The following is an 18,510-nucleotide window of genomic DNA, read 5'->3' as shown; positions in this document are numbered from 1 at the left end:
TAAGGGTAACTAACTGGATTCCCAGAGAAGGGAAGCGGGTTAGGGGGAGACAGAAGGTTAGGTGGGCAGATGAGATTAAGAAGTTTGCGGGTATAAATTGGCAGCAGCAAGCACAGGACCGGGTTAACTAGTAGAACATGGGAGAGGCCTTTGTCCTGCAGTGGACGTAGTCAGGCTGATAATGAATGAATGAATGAATGAAAGCTTGCTGTTAGTTGCTGGTGTGAGAATAGTGATTAGCGGCCACTTCGTTTTCTTTTTCGCTCTGTACGTTTTCGTGGAAAGTTTTCCCCGCGTAATTCTTGCACCCACCAACTTTGCATCAATTTTCCGGCAAAAAAGGTGCGAGAATTATGCGAGTAAATACGGTAGAATTTGCCATTTCAATGAAAAATACATTGGCTTCACGGAATTTTCCTTTTGTGGAACAGAATGCTACATAGATAAATGGAAACTGACATCACCAGCTAGTTTCCTCACGACAGCAGAAACCCAATGTTACCATGCACTGCGAGTCACTGAGGTATCATAACATTGTCCCTTCAACGTACTTTCGACTATTTCAGCACATCCATTTGAGAGAGTCCCCAGCTTTTTCACTGTATTCACAAATGTTTAAACAAAGGAAGTTAAGAGCCAAGCTATTTTCAACCGGTTCTGGGGAAGCAGTAAAGGTAACTATGTTTGGTATTTAGTGAATAAGCAATGCGATGATTTAAAGTCAAACATTTTTTCTATGCCCATGTCGAACATAATAAAAACAAAACGCACGAAATAAGCACGACGTGGCCCTTGTCATAGCAATGGAGAGGGCAGAGATGTAAGGCTCTCACTGCAGCATGTTTTATTTTTGCGCACTCTCGTGAATAGCAAGAAAATACATCTTGCGGTAAAGAAGAGTTTTCAGCTGTCCAACTCAAGCTGCCGTTCGCTACACAAGTTTTCTTCCTTTGGTGTGTCAGACAGTTGAAAAGTAGCGGATGACATTCTCATCTGGGCTACTACATCAGGAACAGTGGCCACGATAGCAACATTCTCGGGAGTCACGTCCGGCGTGATGAAGTATACCAGACGGGAAGTGAGCCTCCTTGCCGACAAGTACCTCGCCCTGGCCGAGTCCAGTAAGAGCTTGCAACGACGGCCCACCTCGGCACGCCGCTCAACAGAAAGGCCCATGCATAAGTACCTGCATGCATGCAAAAAAATCAGACACAAGAGTTCACCGATACAGAAAATTTTTTGTACAAATAGCATTCCTTGAAGAGAGAAACGAGTTCACATCACTGATTGAGCACATTTCGCCAACTATAATGAGAAGCAGTCGCCTGCTTACGCCATTCTGGCTAGATGGTCTCACAAGGCCAAGGAAACTGATCGCCTCAGAGGGCAAAAAAAAAAAACAACAACAACAACCGTGGCACGTTCTATCAAGATGTGCATGTACGATGAAGCTCCACGTTAACCGCATCTTCAGTTCGCACTTCTTTATTTTTTTGACAAGTGTGGCGCTCAACATGGCCAGAAATTCGATCTGATAATGTTTCTAATGTATGGGACCATCAGCGTGACAAGGCTATTTTTTCATTAAACAAGCAAAAATCAGTTCATATTCCACTTGATTAGGACCAAGTGTGGACATATAGCATTGAGCAGCTCATTAGGGAGTGTCGATTGCGTTATGTATACTGTTCTATTGGATTTTTTCAGTGATGCTTCGATCAACGTGCCACAGGTTCGTTTCAAACAGGCTTTCTTATGTCACGAGGCGACCTAAGACGGCTTTTTTATGACCTAAGCCTTCACACTGCATTTGACTTTTTTTTTTTGAATGCCGCGCTCACAGCCCTTCCGCCTCCTTTTCTTCCGTCACAACCACACACAGTGCTCGTCACAGTTGCAAGCTAATAATGCCAGTTTGTGTTAGACATACGAGTTTGTGTTGGATATACAAGTTTTGTTGAACATACGATCATGTCCAACAAAAACGTAAATATATTGCGATAGCGTTTTTTTTTAAATTGTAACTTTCACATCCATGTAACAAAAACTTCGCAAACACTTGTTTGGTCCCATAGCCTAACTGGCTAGTAGAGGGACCAATTGTGTGACATACCTACATACTTGCGCAAGCGGTTACACAGCGCCAAAGAACATCAAACTGGATACAATCTTTAAAAAGAGAAAAAAAAAACAAACAAAAACATGAATGAACTATACAAACAAACATAGCACAGAACATAGCTATTTATAGCAAAGAATAATAATAGCACTAGAATAATAATAATCATAATAATATTAATAATACTAAATGACTATACAGTCGTATTACTTAGAAAGTTCGCATGAAGTGCATGCTTCATGGCCAATGAAAAATTTCTAGACTCTTTCACATCAGTCGGCATCGCCTTCCATATGAGAGCGCCATGAAATTCTATGAGCCTTCGACCGTAGACATTTCTGGCTACCGGTAAATTAAAGCGGTGATCCACTGCATCTCTTGTACAGCGCGCGGTAACGTAAAGGTGCTTAATGGGAATGGGTCATCACATTTTATTATTCCATGCACTATATCAGCAACACTGGACACGTGAACAGAGTCCACTGGAAGTACACACATCATTTGAAACAATAGTTTTGCAGTATCCATCCTGTTTGAGTATGTGATAATCCGGACTGCCCTCTTTTGCAGGCGGCTAATACATTTCAAATGTAAAATCGATGCGCCAAAACATTCACGGGCTTTTAGTAGCGTGTGACACCCATATGCTAGCTTGGAGCATGTCTTTTCTATATGCGATTTCCAGTTTATGTCCGAGTCAAACATGACCCCTAAGTACTTAAACAAAGCTACTGGCTGTAGCAGTGCCGTATCTAAAACCAAGTTGAAACCTGCAAAGTCGAGTTCTTTTTTCCTAGAGTGAAAGACCATGTTATTAGTTTTCTCTGTGTTGATATTTAGGTGGTTTCGTTCAAACCATACTTGTACTCTCTGTAACTCTTCGTTAATTTTACCTTTGATGTCTCTTAAGCCGTCACCAACAAAGATTAGTGCCGTATCGTCTGCGTACATTAAAGCTTCTGAATATAGTAGGATGGAGGGAAAATCGTTAACGTACAGGGAAAAAAGAGTGGGTCCAATAACAGAGCCTTGTGGTACCCCAGAGACTATTCATTGAGTAAAGGACTCGACACCATTAATCACTCCTCGTTGCTGTCGGTCGGATAGGTATGATTTAAGAAGCTGGTGAATTTTGCCTCGAAAACCATAGTCATGAAGCTTACTTAACATGATGTTGTGGTTGACAGAATCAAAAGCTTTCCTTATGTCTAAGAAAACTACGACGGCTATCTTATTGTTGTTCAAGGCTTTGTTAACTTGTTGGGTTAATACCAAAACTGCAGTAGATGTAGACCTGTGTGCTCGAAAAGCATGCCGGTTTGAGCAAATTATATTATGTTTGGATGCAAATGATGTTATTTGCACTGACGGAATTTTTTCAAACATTGTAATAATTACACTTAACACAGATATCGGTCTGTAATTTAAGGCACTTGATCGGTCTCCATCTTTGTATACAGGGACGACTTTTTGCCCAACTTAAGCTCATTTGGGTATATACCACAGTCCTACCAGTGTTAAAACATGTGCAGCAAATGGTCTGCCAGAATGTCTATGTTATTTTTTATTAATTTAACTGTAATAGCATCGAGCCAAGCCGCTTTATTGGCGTCTAGTTTTTTTACTAAGGACATAATATGGGACATTTCTATCTAAAATATGGCAAAACTATCAGAAACTGGTCTTATAGGATGCGTGTGATCTGTAGTGTCAGGAAACTGCTCCCAATACTTGTTAAAGCGATCTACCGTGTCTTGAGTTATATCGTCAGGCAGTACACGTTTATCTGAGTCAAGGCCAACTGTGGATTTTGCTATTACCCAAATTTGCTTGGTGTTGCCTCTAGCTTCTTTGATAAGCGTAGCATAGTATTCTTTTTTTCGTTTCCTCATTAGGGTGACTGACTTATTCCTGTAGCATTTGAATTGATTTAAGTAATAGGAATTGGTTCTCTGCTGCTTCCACTTGTGATACCAATGGTCTTTTTGTTTCAATATTTCTAGAATACTAGGTGTCATCGTAGGACAGAGTGGCTTGGCATACTTACTACTAGTTGTGGTGGTGCTTTGTGACACAGCATTTTTGAGAGAGCATATGAAATTATTGTATTTTATATTTACATCCTCGTCATACATAGTGCAATAATCGATTTGACTTATTTTGTCTTGTAGTAACTTATAGTCAATCTTTGTAGTTAATTTTCCCCTAGAAGGTTTCGTATTGATAGGCTCATTTGTAAGGGTAACAAAAATGGGCAAGTGATCGGCAATCGGAACAGGAAGCACACCAGCATGCACATCATTGCCAACATTGCAGAAGGCATGATCAATAAGAGTACATGACGTGTCAGTGATACGCATTGGCTCATTTATGACATTACACAAGTTAAAGGACTTCAAGAAGAGCGTGTCCTCATTCGAGGTATCGGATGACAGGTCAATATTAGTCTCCAACAACTACAATAATATTGTAGTGCATGCAGGAAACTCTCATAAGCACAGACTCAAATTCCTTCAGGAACGCTTTGATCGAAGAACCGGGCGGGCGGTATACAATGCCAATAACTTTCCATCTTTCAATTTTGATAAACAGAGTTTCTATAGTTGCGTTGGTAACAGATGCATCAAGCAAGACATTGCACGCATTATTGTCCCGTATAAACAAGGCAACACCACTTCCTCGCGCACTCAAGTTGCGTGGCTGCAATAGTAGCCTGAATCCCTGCATACTCATGGTTTCATCAGCCTTCAACCATGTTTCACTCAAAGCATTAATATCGAAACCAAAGTCTAACCGTGCTATATAGGTGACCAGATTGTTTATAATCCTGCGTAAACTTCGAACATTGCAGTGGAAAACCGAGAACTTATAACAGTTCTGTTTTTTCGTATATGAAGGATTAAGCATATTTATAAATACAGAACTTAATTGAACACGAGCACCTACGCAATCTTGGCAAGGTCACCTTCAGATTGAATATGTTCAACCGCCGAGTTGTCAGCTTTTCTCATTAGAATCTGGCCCTGAGATACCCATGCAAACTCCCACTTTTTTCTGCTTTCACCTCTCGAGCTTTCCCGAACAGAATCTTATTTTCTAGGCAGAGATGCTCATTAAAGCACGTTAAAACACTCGTTTCACGAGATTTCCGACGTCTGTATCAGTGTCGTTGGTTGTGAGTGAAAAATGATCATTCACGTCCGAAAATTCGTGACAGATGCAAATAAAATGAATAACAAAACTTTCCCAGTCCGTGTGATGATTGAACCCAGGTGTGCCAAGCAGCTGGTCTACCACAGAGCCACAATAAGCTTTGTTGAAAGTGCTTTGGGTGAAAAAAATGTAGTGAAAAGAGTTTCTTTCCCGCCTCATATATTGTGAGGCATAGAATCATGCCAGAAAAGATGTGAATTGAGCAACGAGTGGGTAATTTAAAAGCCCTCCCATACAAAGCAGCAGCAGGACAATAAACAATGTGAATAGCTACATAGTTTCCCAACGGACGCATAGAGGGCCCTTTCCTGACTCACAAAAGGATTAATTATGTTAACAACTGTGCTTGCAGTAGACATTCAGTTTAAACATCCAATGTGACCCTAAAAAAAAAAAAATGAGTTTTTGTGTAAGTACAGTCCCGAAAACACTGCCCTTACCAACGCTAGGCAAACATGAAAAAAAAAAAAAAAAAAAAAAAAAATGTGGGAAGAGACTCCACCTTGAGACGTAGAAGACGGCGTCTACTGGGTCTTACATGGTTTCCAATCGGTAAAAATGAGGTACATCTTAGGCGAATAAAGACGTTTGTTTTCCATGCATACTTTTGGATGCGGCCAGAACCATGATAAGCACTTAGATCTGGTATGGGTCTCAAGGAGTTTATATAAGGAGTGGTAGAACAAGCAAATTGGTGTCTGCAGAGACAGAACCGAGTCGTTTGTTTTTCAAGTAGATTTTTAGACCCGATGAAATGACGGACACGTGGGAGTTACTGGAAATGGCGGATAGAATGGGACTTATGGGAGAGAAGTTTAGAGTACTGTATGAAGAAAGTATAGAACATGAGGAACAGGTTGCAGAGCGAAAGGCAAAGAAGAAAAATCTCGAAATGGAGCGTAGGGTTAGTAAGGAGCAGCTAGAGCATGAAACATGCATAAAGAAGCAGCAGCTCGTATAAGAAAGGCGAGAAGTTGAGCAGAGACTAGAACTCGGGATGAGCAAAAAGACGTAGTCAGAGATGCAGGGGGGTTAGCCAGGTGGTAATGCTCGCTCCAATAGCAGAGTTTGCTGGAGCAAATTGAATTCCTGCAAGATTATTCTCGAGCATTGCGACAGCCTTGCTTTAGAGTGAACTGCTCAGATAGAGGAAGACAGAAAGGTGGGCAGCCGAAAAAGCAGGAGTCTTGCGGAGCTTGTTGAAGCGATGGACAGCCTGCCAAGCTTGAAACATGGTAGTTCCGTTCGGAGTGACCCTCACGGGGTGGGCACATGTAATGAAAAGGTAGGACTGATCACCTAGAATTAACTCTGTTGAAGGAGCACTAAAACGTAACTAGTGGGATGACGGCGACTGCCAAGAAGTAGGGTTGCCTCTGAATGGCTTCATCGAAGGAGTGGTGAAGGTCGTCTGCGATAATGACAGTATTGGCCACAATGAAATCTCTGAGGTAGTGGCCGCCGATTCTTGTGTACCGCAGGATGTGGTATCATATGACAGGGGTATGGTAGAGTACCCTGTAAGCAAGCCTGCGAAAAATGGAGTCAGGTTAACGTCTTCAGCTAGTGCTGAAGCGAGTTGTCCGGGAGAACCGAAACGGTATGCAGAAATACTAGTGCGCAAAGAATAGACTTGCAATGTCCGTCAGCTCTATGTGATAATGGAGGCAGTCAAGATGACCCAGATAGAAGGGTTGAAATTTCCATAAACAAAAGAAATAGCTCAATTGATGGAAAGCGAGCCGGAAGGCAATAATAATTCACAAGGTCATTGTAATTGTACGAGCGACGACGCCGACTGATGCTCTCTGGCATCTTCTATTGCATAGGTCACCTCTGTTTAAGCGTCTGAACCATTAGCAGCTTATAGGTTCAAGCAAGGCATTCCTGGAAAGAATGTCATTCAGACGCTGCTGTACTGGCGTGCCTGGAGGCAATGCTTCCAACTGGCACGCAGCCATTCCTGCATTGATGCAAGCGACTTAAAGGATGAGGGTCTGATGATACACAGCTTTAGGTTCAGACGAGCCTATAGTCGAAAATTTTTTCACAGGCGCCTGATTCCTTTATCTTGTCGAATTGTTAGGGCTGTTAAGCATCTTGTTTGGGAAGCGTTGAGTACTCGGTGGCTTCTTTTACATTGTGATTACGGACAACTAAAAGGTATTTTGTGAGAATAGAGTGGGACTTGCATGCAATGGGTAGTGTGATGGGTTGCATAGTTTTTTCACATGATTGTGTACATGTGTAAAAAAACAAAAGATGAGTGATGTACCAAGTAGGTTAGTTTCGGTGTGTGCATGCTTTCACAATGCATTAGGTGTGTCCATATTTTCTTTTTTCCTTCTTCTGCATCGGATGTTCAGTGAATATGAACATTGAGATGATGTAATGAATTATACGGAAGAACATATATGTAATGAAATTGTGGTATGGTGCAAAATGCACACTTAACGGCAATTTTTTTCTGAAAACTAAAATGAAACTAAAATGAAAACTAAAATAAAAACTAAAATGAAAAAGGTGCCTGCGTAACGAGAGCAATGCACGTTTAATATGCACATCTTCGAAAAGTGAGCAACAGCAAAAAGTTAAGAACGCGCACAAGTGGTGGCCGAGGCAGTAGTAGTAGTAAACAACCTTATTAAGGTAGATGACGGTTTCCTATGTGACAAGGGCTGTCAGGCCATCCATGCCTGGTCATCACCTCACAGAAGACGACGACGATAAATATGGCCATGAGGGCGTGAGCGCAAAGAGTCAACGTAAAAATGAACCAATAAGAAAAGACCACAGAGTTCTAACGAAACCATTAGGGAGTGAACAAGTGTGTGCGAGAACTGAAGATCCGTGCCGCGGAAGAGCAGAGTAGCACCGTTCGACGGAGATAATAGGCCTGTTAGTGCCGGAAAGCTGTAATGAGCACCACACTAGGCCGAGCACAGGGAGGGAACGTTTTATTCAGAGAGTGCGCATTAGCGCGTAGCAATGATTCACAATACAGTGAAATCTCGGTATAACGAACTTCAGGGGACCGCGGAAATTTGTTGGTTATTTTGAAACGTCGTTAGAAAGCTCAAAATTAACCATAAATACTTATTTTTCACCGACCAAAACGACTTACCTTTACAACGGTGGGTCCTTCAATTCGTTTTTCAGGAGAAAAAACAAAAAAATGCACAAGTAAACACCGAAAAATGCACATTTACTTTAAAAAAGTCTGTGATTTTTTTTTTTTTTTTTGCGCGAGCAGCATGAACTTTGCAGTGCGAAGGCCTCCAGCTCATCTACATTCCTGTGGTGTGATTCGGTTCTTTGGTCACAACAGCCTGCTTTTTGCCTTCCAGTTGCCGAATAATATCCATTGTCTTGCTTAGAGAAAACTGCTCCCGCTTCTTCGTCGCAAGCAGAGATGAACTCATTTGTAGTATCACCGCAGCGCGAACGCAGACTTGCCTTGCGGACACGATAAGTAATCACCGAAAAGAGATGAACACGACTGAAAAAACGAGGCCTCCAAAGAAAAACCCGAAGCGTCACGGCTGTCATCACCTCTTTGGAAGAAAAAAAAAAGTGCTAAAAAAGGATTCCTCGTGTTTCGTTTTCCGCTCTCTCGCTGTGCCAGGTTTTCCGCGCCCATGCTTCTTGCTCTGCAACTCCCACTCTGCCTTGCTGACCTTGCCCTCCCGTGTTGCTCTCGCCTCTGCGCCCGCTTGTAAACTGCAGCGTCGGCGTTTCAACAAAAAGAAAGAAAAGAAAGATGCCCTTTCATTTTTTTTTCTCCACACAGTCGCGCCGCTTTCGAGAAGCAAGGCGTCCGTTCGCTTTGTCGTCTGCTTGCGTACCGGTCCAGTGGTCTTAACGGATTTCAGAACATAAGTTCGTAGCACTGAGACATTGTTAATATAATGCGGAACTAAATTCACGCTCGTTATTCTGAAAAGTTCGGCATTCTGAAGTACGCAGTAGTGAAATAATTTTACAATGAAACTATTAGCAGTCAGTGTGGGATTTTTTAAAAGTTTATTAACCTGAAAAGTTCGTTAATGTAGGGTTTGTTCTACCGAGATTTCACTGTATAGCCGCTGCATGGCGCTATGCGGCACATCCCATCGAAACTGATCGGAGGTCATGAAATGCTCGACACCACAGTATTCTTCTGTATTTCACAGTTTTCTAGATTCATTCTCAAATCTCAGAGACAAGGCTTAGCAGGCATGGCTAAATTAACACAGCAAATCTCCTTATTAAAGACAGTAGATACCTGTTGTCTTCTTCCCAGTGTGAGGTAACACGAAATGGTAGCATATTACCGTACACCATTTATTTATTGCTGTGACGACAGTGGGCGAGTAGCAAGCGTGAGTTTGAATCAAAGCGGTTGGTCGCGTCTGCACAGGTACTGCCATGTTGATACCGGCGCTTACGGCCATGGTCGCTTCAGTGTCCGAATGTGTTTGCTTAGGCAACTGGCTGGGAGAAGGCCAGTTTAGGTCACGTGATCAAAAATAGTAGCATGCGGGCAAAGCTGCGAAAAATCGTCTATAGATAAAGAATGCCTCTTCAATTTCCTGCTCTGTTCTTTCCTTACATCTTGCTAGCAAACTTGCTTCCGTTGACCTAGGCACGAAGCCGCACTCCCTGGAATGCAGCGAAAGGTTCGAACACGATGGTCCATTTAAAGAAGCTCAGCGGTCGAATAATCTATTATTTAAGCAGCACTCTGTCTGTGGGACGTAGCTTTTCACACATGACAGATGTATGTTGTAAACCACTACCTTACCACAGTCGACAAACTTTTTTCTGGTGCTTGATCTTGCACCTGGGGTTCTCCTGACCTAGCTTATGCAACATCTCATGCACTGCCGGACAAAGCTGGCCAAGCTTAATTCCACCTAAAAAAACCACTTTACAACTATATCTGGCCCCTACATTTTTGAAACCATGAGATACCTGGTGAAGGTGCGGAATACTAACTGATGGACCAATGTGGTATTCCGAGCGTTTATGTAACCCCTTCGTTTTCCTCTTCATTTTCCGGAAAAGCCTTTCGCCATGTGTTGTTCCAGAAATCCTGAATCCCATGAGCTGTCTTACAAAGCTTCCTTCCATCAGAACTTCCCGAGTGGCACCCTCATGTAGGACACCATCTTTCACAACCTCCGAGCTCGCCGACCCGTAATCAATCAATTGAGGGCACTAGGGGGATCCAACACATATAGCTCGCGGCGAAACTCAAACAATGGTCCAAAAGCTGTATGCGTTCATTACTCAACACTTCACATGTGAAACAAAGCCCGCACCCACCATGACCGTGCCCTAGTTGTTTAAATACTTTCATGACACTCACCCTCGTATCTATGCACCCATAGTCCTGCACCAATATCCGGTAATCATCAACATACCTGAGCGCTCTACAAGATTTAGGCAATGAACAGAACGGGAAATTGAAGAGGCGTTCATCTATAGAATGGGCGATGAATAAATTGCGAGGGCGTCGATAGCGTTGCACCCTATTGAATTTGATTATCTTAATGTTTGTCTCTAAAAACCCTTTATTTTCGTGTTCTTATTTTCCTGTCACATGTCTAGTTCCTTATGTATATATATGTATTGTTAGCGTGTTTATTAGCCGGCACACGGCGAGCATACACAATGGCGACAGTAACAGCCAAGCACGGACTCTCCGCGCGAGCGGCGTCCTTTTTGGGTTGACCCACTAGAAAGCACTTGAGAGTTCGACACATTTGAGTGTTCGGAGGCTTCTCTACAATTACCCCGGGGTCGAAGAGGGAGCTGCCTGGCGACCTAACAGCTTGTCACTATTAGCGGATCATAGTAAGCTTTCAGGCGTTCCACGTTAACTATGTCGCGCCCGGGACGGCGCATGTCCGTAGAGTTTTCAATTGGTTCAAGCAGATAGTTGATTGGAGATGTGCGCTCGATCTTACGGTCGGGACCTTCGTATCTCGGGAGTAGTTTGGAAAAAAGGCCAGCTACAGAGGTCGAGATTGAGAGCCATACAAGAGAATCAGGAAGGAACGTGGGCTCAGAAGTGGCCGAGTCATCACGAATACTCTTCTGCCGCTCTTGCTTATGCGCCGTAAAAGTCTTGGCAAGCTCGCGACACTCTTCAGCAAGCCTGGCTGTCTCAGAAATAGGTGCACACTCAAATTGATCCGGCGTGTACGGGAGTATCGTGTCGATGGTGTGTGACGGGTGCCTTTCGTACAGCAAGAAAAAGGTGAAAAATCGGTCATGCTCTGAAGGGCAGTGTTGTAGGTGTAGGTGACGAAGGGCCGTATGGTATTTCAATTCGTGTGGTTGGCAACGACGTACATTGAAAGGATGTCGCCGAGGGTGAGGTTAAAGCGTTTGGTGAGACCATTCGTCTGCGGGTGGTAAGCAGTAGTTTTGCGGTGGACAGAATGGCACTCAGAATGGCTTTGACGACTTCTGACAAGAGGACACGGCCTCGATCGCTGAGAAGCTTCTGGGGTGGACCATGGCGCAGTATGAATCGATGCAGTAGGAAGTACGCAACATCACGCGCAGTAGCCGCAGAGAGAGCGGTGGTTTCAGAGTATCGCGTTCAATGATCTACGGCGACGATGGCCCAGCGGTTACCAGCTGACGTCAGAGGAAGTGGTCCATACAAATCGATACCTATGCGCCCAAACGGACGATCAGGGCAAGGTAATACTTGCAGACCGGCTGGCGACATGTGTGCTGATGGTTTGCGGCACACATGTCATCTTTTGCTTGCATTGCAATGGGACAATATTATCATGGTAATAAATCAGTGCAAATAACAGTGTAGCGAACAGCAGAACAGCTTCGATTGAGCAGCGCGAGTTTGTTGTCGTCTTTCTGCTGACCAAATCTTTTGACACGCACAAGTAACGATGATACTGGCCACGCAACAGCCAGAAACCCACTACATGCTCATGTCATTACTCCCCCTTTCGAAAAGCATCGAGTCGATGCTTTCAGATGTATGAAAGCAAGACAAAGTCTTCAGCGTGATTAATACCGCTTCATCCTAGCCACGTGGACGATGTCCGGCTTGGCACCACGACGGGAGGACCACATGCTGGGCTCTGTGATAACTTCATAGTTTACATCGCTGAGGCACTGAAGAACCCGGTAAGGGCCGAAATAACGACGCAAGAGCTTCTCAGAGCGGCCGTGTTGGCGTACGGGACTCCAGAGCCATACTTTATTTATGGGGTGGTAGATAACTTCTCTGTGGCAAAAGTTGTACCTATGAGCAACGTGTTGTTGCTGGGAGCGAATACGCAAGAGAGCTAGTTGTCGAGCATCTTCGGCGCACTGCGCATACTGGTCGGCATTTGCGGTGGTGGTCATAAAGATGTCGGGTAAAAGCATGGCATGTAAGATCGTAGTAACTTCGCGGCCGTGAACAGGCGGGAAGGTGTAAGTACTGTAGTTTCTTGCACGGCAATGTTATATACGAAAGTTAAGAAAGGGAGGACACTGTCCCAGTTTCTATGGTCCACGTCGACATACAAGGAAATCATGTCTGTGATGGTCTTATTGAGCCGTTCTGCTAATTCGTTAGCTTGTGGATAGTAAGCTGTCGTTAGGCGACGTACGGTGGCGCTGAGTGACATCACTTCTTCCAGCAGTCGGGCAGAGAAGGCCGTGCCTCTGTCGGTTGGAACCATGGCCGGTGCACCATGGCGGAGGACGACAGTATGAATGAAGGAATCCGCGACATCGCTTGCTGTACCGCGTTAGAGTGCTTGTGACGGGTTAAATAGTAAGGCGCAATTACAATCCAGGGATTCCCCGCTGAAGATTTCAGAAATGGACCTAGCAAGTCTATGCAACTTGTTGAAACGGTTCTCAGGGTGGCTTTACAGGGTGTAAAGGCCAGCAGGTTTTATGGGCAGAGTCGTCTTGCGACGCTGGCAGTCTCGGCAGGTTTTGACGTAGTGCTTGACAGTAAGGGACAGTTTGGGCCAGTAGTACACGTGGCGGATACGAGCCAGAGTGCACGTGAACCCTAAATGCTTGGAGGATGGTTCGTAATGGCACGCTTTAAGCATGTCGTCTCACATCACAGATGGTACGACCAGTAGCGCGGTTCGAGCGTTGGGATCAAAGCTCCGCTTGTACAGGACATTGTCACGCAGGAAAAATGATGAAATAATGCGCCTAAATGATTGATTGATTGATTTGTGGGGTTTAACGTCCCAAAACCACCATTTGATTATGAGAGACGCCGTAGTGGAGGGCTCTGGAAATTTTGACCACCTGGGGTTCTTTAACGTGCACCCAAATCTGAGTACACGGGCCTACAACATTTCCGCCTCCATCGGAAATGCAGCCGCTGCAGCCGGGAATTGAACCCGCGACCTGCGGGTCAGCAGCCGAGTACCTTAGCCACTAGACCACCGCGGCGGGGCCAAATGCGCCTGAATGTTCCTGGTGGCTGTTCAAGCTTGTCCTCGAGAAAGTCGATGATCGGGCGAAGTTCTGTGTTATCACGCTGTTTCTGAGCCAAGTCAGAGGCTGTGACAGCCATGAGGAAACTTTCGTCGTCTGTTTGGCAAGAGGAATCGGCTCGACTGGGGCACGTGATAGACATTCAGCATCCGTGTGCTTGCGTCCTGACTTGTAAATCATATAACGTCAAATGCTTGTAAGTGGAGACTCCATTGAGCTAGGCGGCCTGAGGGGTCTTTGAGGCCTGCAAGCAAGCACAAAGAATGGTGGTCGGTGGCTACTTTGAACGGTCGCTCATACAAATTCGATCGGAACTTGGCTATGGCCCATACGACAGCCAGAAATTCCTTTTCTGTGGTGGAATAGTTTGTTTAAGCCGATGATAACGTACGATTAGCGTAGGCAATCACTCGCTTGATACATTCCTGCCATTGCACAAGGACGGATCTGAGGCCGACATTATTTGCATCTGTATGCACTTCAGTGTGTATACTAAAAAGTGTATACCTAAGGGCTCGTTTTTCCGTGTTCTGACACAATATTATTGAGATCTAACAGACAATAATGCCAAGGAATGCATACCTCAGTAGTAGAGCATCGAACCCGTCATTCCGAGGTCGTAGGTTCGATTCCTGCTCACGGCAAGTTATTTTTTCACCCACTTTTCTTTCTTCCTATTTACTTTATAGTACAGTACAGACACACTACCCGGCACAGTACAGACACACTAACACCACGACACTTTCGTCGAAGCTCCATGAGGCTTTGCAGAGCCCCGCTCTTGACGACCAAACTTGGGTGACCCACCAAGTCTGTGAGGCGGCATCGAGGCAAGCACCTGACGTCCCCTCATGAGAGGCCTTGGTCCGGCCAACTAGACCTGCTGGTTTCTTATAAAGTTTATTCCTCCTCCTTCTACGCAAGTAAATACAGTATATATTGTAATGATGAAAAAAGCGGCAATAGAGCTTTGGCTCTCGCGCTCGGCCAGCGCGAAGCAGAGGAAGACGATGTTAGATGAAGAACAGCCAGCCTGAAGCAAAGGCATTCCCTTTTCGTCTCATTTCTTACAATGGTGCAGTCGTCGAAAGGCTTTGGCGAAGCTCCGCTGCTAGCTTGAGGTCCGTGTCTTCCCGAGGCACACCGTCGCGCTTCCTCGCTGATGGAACCCACAAGGTGACCATCTCGGCAAGCGTCGATTCCACCACCAGCAGACGACGTTCAAGCCTCCATTGTGGTTCTGGAAAACCTGTCCGGCGACGCGATACTTCGCGCCCACCTTGCGAAGGGGCTCCTCTCGCCTCGAGACAGCACCCATGCCTCCTCCTTACCTGGCAACTTGTCGGTGCTGCAAGCATCGTCCGCGGATGGCGTCCTGGCCTCCTCGGCGGCTCAACATCACTTCGTTAACCCTACAGTGCCAAGTCCTGACATGACATCACATGGGGTCTGCTTGCCTGGGAATGCCGTAGACACTTCTAAAGTCCCGTTGCCACGATTTTGACCAATACTGGATCTCCAAGGGACGCCGTCCACACGTCCTTGGTCCTGCATCCTACGACCATGAGAACCCGAGTCGCTGTATCCTCCACGGATGATGGTCCTGTGTCTCCAATCAAAGCAGCTGACAGCGTCTCGCAGAGCTGCAGCACACCATTGCGTAACTTCGCGTCACAAGTACCACCCTAGTAGCATTGAGGTTCCAGCTTTTACCTGCAGCCTTGCCCAAATTGAACGCCATCAATGCAATGCTAGCTGTAGCCTCTGCACATGACTTTACGGCCAGCTGACCCTAGAATTGCCGCGAGCTCTGGCGTTTCCTCACCGAACTCTCAGAGCAACTTGGCTGCTTGGTCTGGGCACAATCAGGATTCTCGCCCACATCCCGCCATCGCCAGCTCCATGCGTTTTACTATTGTTACGCAGCATCCAGGATGACATCTTTGAATGGCTCAAGACCGTCGACTCTCTCACCACCTTTCATGCCTGGCTGCAACATCGAAAATGGACAGTTGCCATCTACAGCCTTCGCAGTACTGCTAAGGCATGGCAGGGCTAGAAAGGCATCAAACAACAATCCTGGCCGGACAGGTGCGCCCGACTGGTTACTGTCTTTCAGCCGCTGTTAGACGCTAGCAGCACCTTCCTGACAGCAGAGGGTCCAACTCCTGGGAGCTGCGAGATGCAACACCTCAAGGGTGCAGCCCCGGCTCTTATGAACGTGTCTTCTCTTGGTGACCGAGGTCAAGAGAAAAGTAACGATGCCTTCACCGTGCCCTCCACCAACATTTCTACCCTTGGACTTCGAGCTCCTGAGAAGCTACCCAAAAATAGTAGAGCCTTTCCAGCAGCTCCTTCGCAGCAAGCTTCGTGGTACGCCCTAAAATAGACACCGACGCAATTTGCAAGGCGAACTTTGTGAACCAGAGCTCCGACTTTGCATCTGGATTCAATTCACAACATTCCTTGACAGAAACCAAGACCACTACTGAGCAACAGAAGTCAATGTCTTGGACTCCACTTGTGGAGAGACCGCCTCCTCTAATGCTTGACATGAGTGTTGTCCAGAGGCCGGACGAGCCCTTGACAGCAGATGAACACCTTCTGCTGAGTAAAATCCAAGCAGCAGACACATGATGCATGCCACTACAGCGCATGTGTGCTGGTGGCTTCCTTGATGGCTCCCGAAGCCATATATCTACATCCACGACTCCTCATAAAAAGGTTAAGCCACCTCTCAGATGGTCACCAAAAAAACTCACCAGGAGATATCACAGTGAACAAAACACTGAGCACCGTGGCATAGTGAATGCCGTCCATCAGAATTATGTTTAGTACATCGTCAACTCAAGCCACTGCATGGCCGAGGTAGGCCACAGTGATGCAGTCAGTCTCATCCTCCAGCTACATTTCTTGCAGATCATTGAACAAAAGCGCAGCATGGGCAGGGCAGACCACTGCGATGCAGTCAGTGCCGTTCACCAGGGGCGCTATCCAAAAAACACTGAGCCCAGTCCTAGTGTTCTATCGACCAACCCCAGCGACGCCACACGCATCGATCAATAGGGACATTTTAAGCGGCTTCACTCAATCGCAGTCATGGCCATGTGGCACTCGGCCAGTGCGAAACAGAGGAAGACGATGTTAGATAAAGAACAGCTGGATGACTATAAAGGCGTTGTCTTTTCACCTCATTCTTTACAATATATATATATATATATATATATATATATATATATATATATATATATATATATATATATATATATATATATATATATATATATATATATATACACACATATATATTGTAATATATATATGTATATATATATTGTGCGACAATGGCGTAGTGGTTAGAGCATCCGCCTCGCATGCAAGAGGTCCGTGGTTCAAATCCCGGTGCCCCGCAGTTCCCAACCGGATTAAAAAAAAAATCTGCGTGTTGATGGAACTGCATTAAGAGGCTTGGGGTGCGGCCTCACCGGTAACCACCGCCGGGAACGCACTCCCTCATCAGAGAAGGATTGGCCACCCTGGTCCAGTATCTGGCCACTACCTCCCACATGCATACGTCAAATAACTCACGGCCCTCAGTCCCCAGCAGCTGCGAAGCAACTGACCACGGCGGCGGTCACATCTGCAACGCAGCAGAGGGTGCTAAGAATCTCTGGATCCGGACAGGCCGCCATTGGAACCTGAACTTGGCAACGTTTAACGCTAGAACCTTATCTAGTGAGGGAAGTCTAGCTGGATTATTCGAGGAGCTAGAGGGTATTAAATGGGATATAATAGGGCTCAGTGAGGTTAGGAGGACAGAAGAGGCCTATACGGTGCTACAGAATGGGCACGTTCTTTGCTATCGGAGCTTGGCAGACAGAAGAGAACTGGGAGTGGGGCTCCTAGTTCACAGAAACATAACTGTCAACATAGAGGAATACTATAGCATTAATGAAAGTGTGGTAGGTATCGTAATTAAACTGAATAAAAGATACAAGATGAAGGTAGTACAGGCTTACGCGCCTACATCCAGCCATGATAACGCTTCAGTTGAAAGCTTCTATGAAGACGTGGAATCGGCAATGAGTAAGGTAAAAACACAGTATACTATAGTGATGGGCGACTTTAATGCAATGGTAGGGAAGAAGCAGGCTGGAGACCAGGCAGTAGGAGATTATGGCATTGGCACTAGAAACGCCAGAGGAGAGCTACTAGTAGAATTCGCAGAACGCAATAATTTACGGATTTTGAATACCTTCTACCGAAAACGAGAAAACCGCAAGTGGACATGGAGGAGCCCTAATAGCGAAAATAAGAACGAAATAGACTTTATAATGACTGCACACCCAGGAATCGTGCAGGATGTCGAAGTGGTTGGCAAGGTACGATGCAGTGACCATAGAATGGTACGGTCTCGAATTCGCCTAGACTTGAAGAAGGAACTACAGAAACTGATACGCAAGAAGGCAATCAATAAGCTAGCACTGAGAGGGAAAGTACAGGAATTCAGGGTGTCGCTACAGAACAGGTACTCGGCTCTTAGTGAGGAAACCAAGCTTAGCGTAGATACAATGAATGATAATCTGACGAGTATCATTACGGAGTGTGCAGTAGAATTTGGAGGCAGGGTAGTTAGACAGAACACTGGCAAGCTTTCCCAGGAAACGAAGAACCTAATTAAGAAGCGTCAAATCATGAAAGTGTCA

The 18,510-nt window shown here is 45.4% G+C and overlaps 1 protein-coding gene across 2 annotated transcripts in view; it reads right to left on the bottom strand.

The window, feature by feature from the left end:
* Positions 1–821: 821 nt before the first annotated feature.
* Positions 822–18,510, bottom strand: part of LOC119167709 (tRNA:m(4)X modification enzyme TRM13 homolog) — a 423,312-nt gene continuing 405,623 nt past the window's right edge. For both annotated transcript variants that reach the window (XM_037419234.2, XM_037419235.2), the window contains exon 13: positions 822–1,186. In XM_037419234.2, coding sequence (XP_037275131.2) covers positions 904–1,186 — 283 coding nt within the window. In that variant the 3' untranslated portion in view covers positions 822–903. The remainder of the gene's footprint in view (positions 1,187–18,510) is intronic.

Source organism: Rhipicephalus microplus, chromosome 6 (assembly GCF_043290135.1).
Source record: "Rhipicephalus microplus isolate Deutch F79 chromosome 6, USDA_Rmic, whole genome shotgun sequence".
Taxonomy (NCBI): domain Eukaryota; kingdom Metazoa; phylum Arthropoda; class Arachnida; order Ixodida; family Ixodidae; genus Rhipicephalus; species Rhipicephalus microplus.
This window is presented reverse-complemented; position numbering and strand designations above follow the sequence as displayed.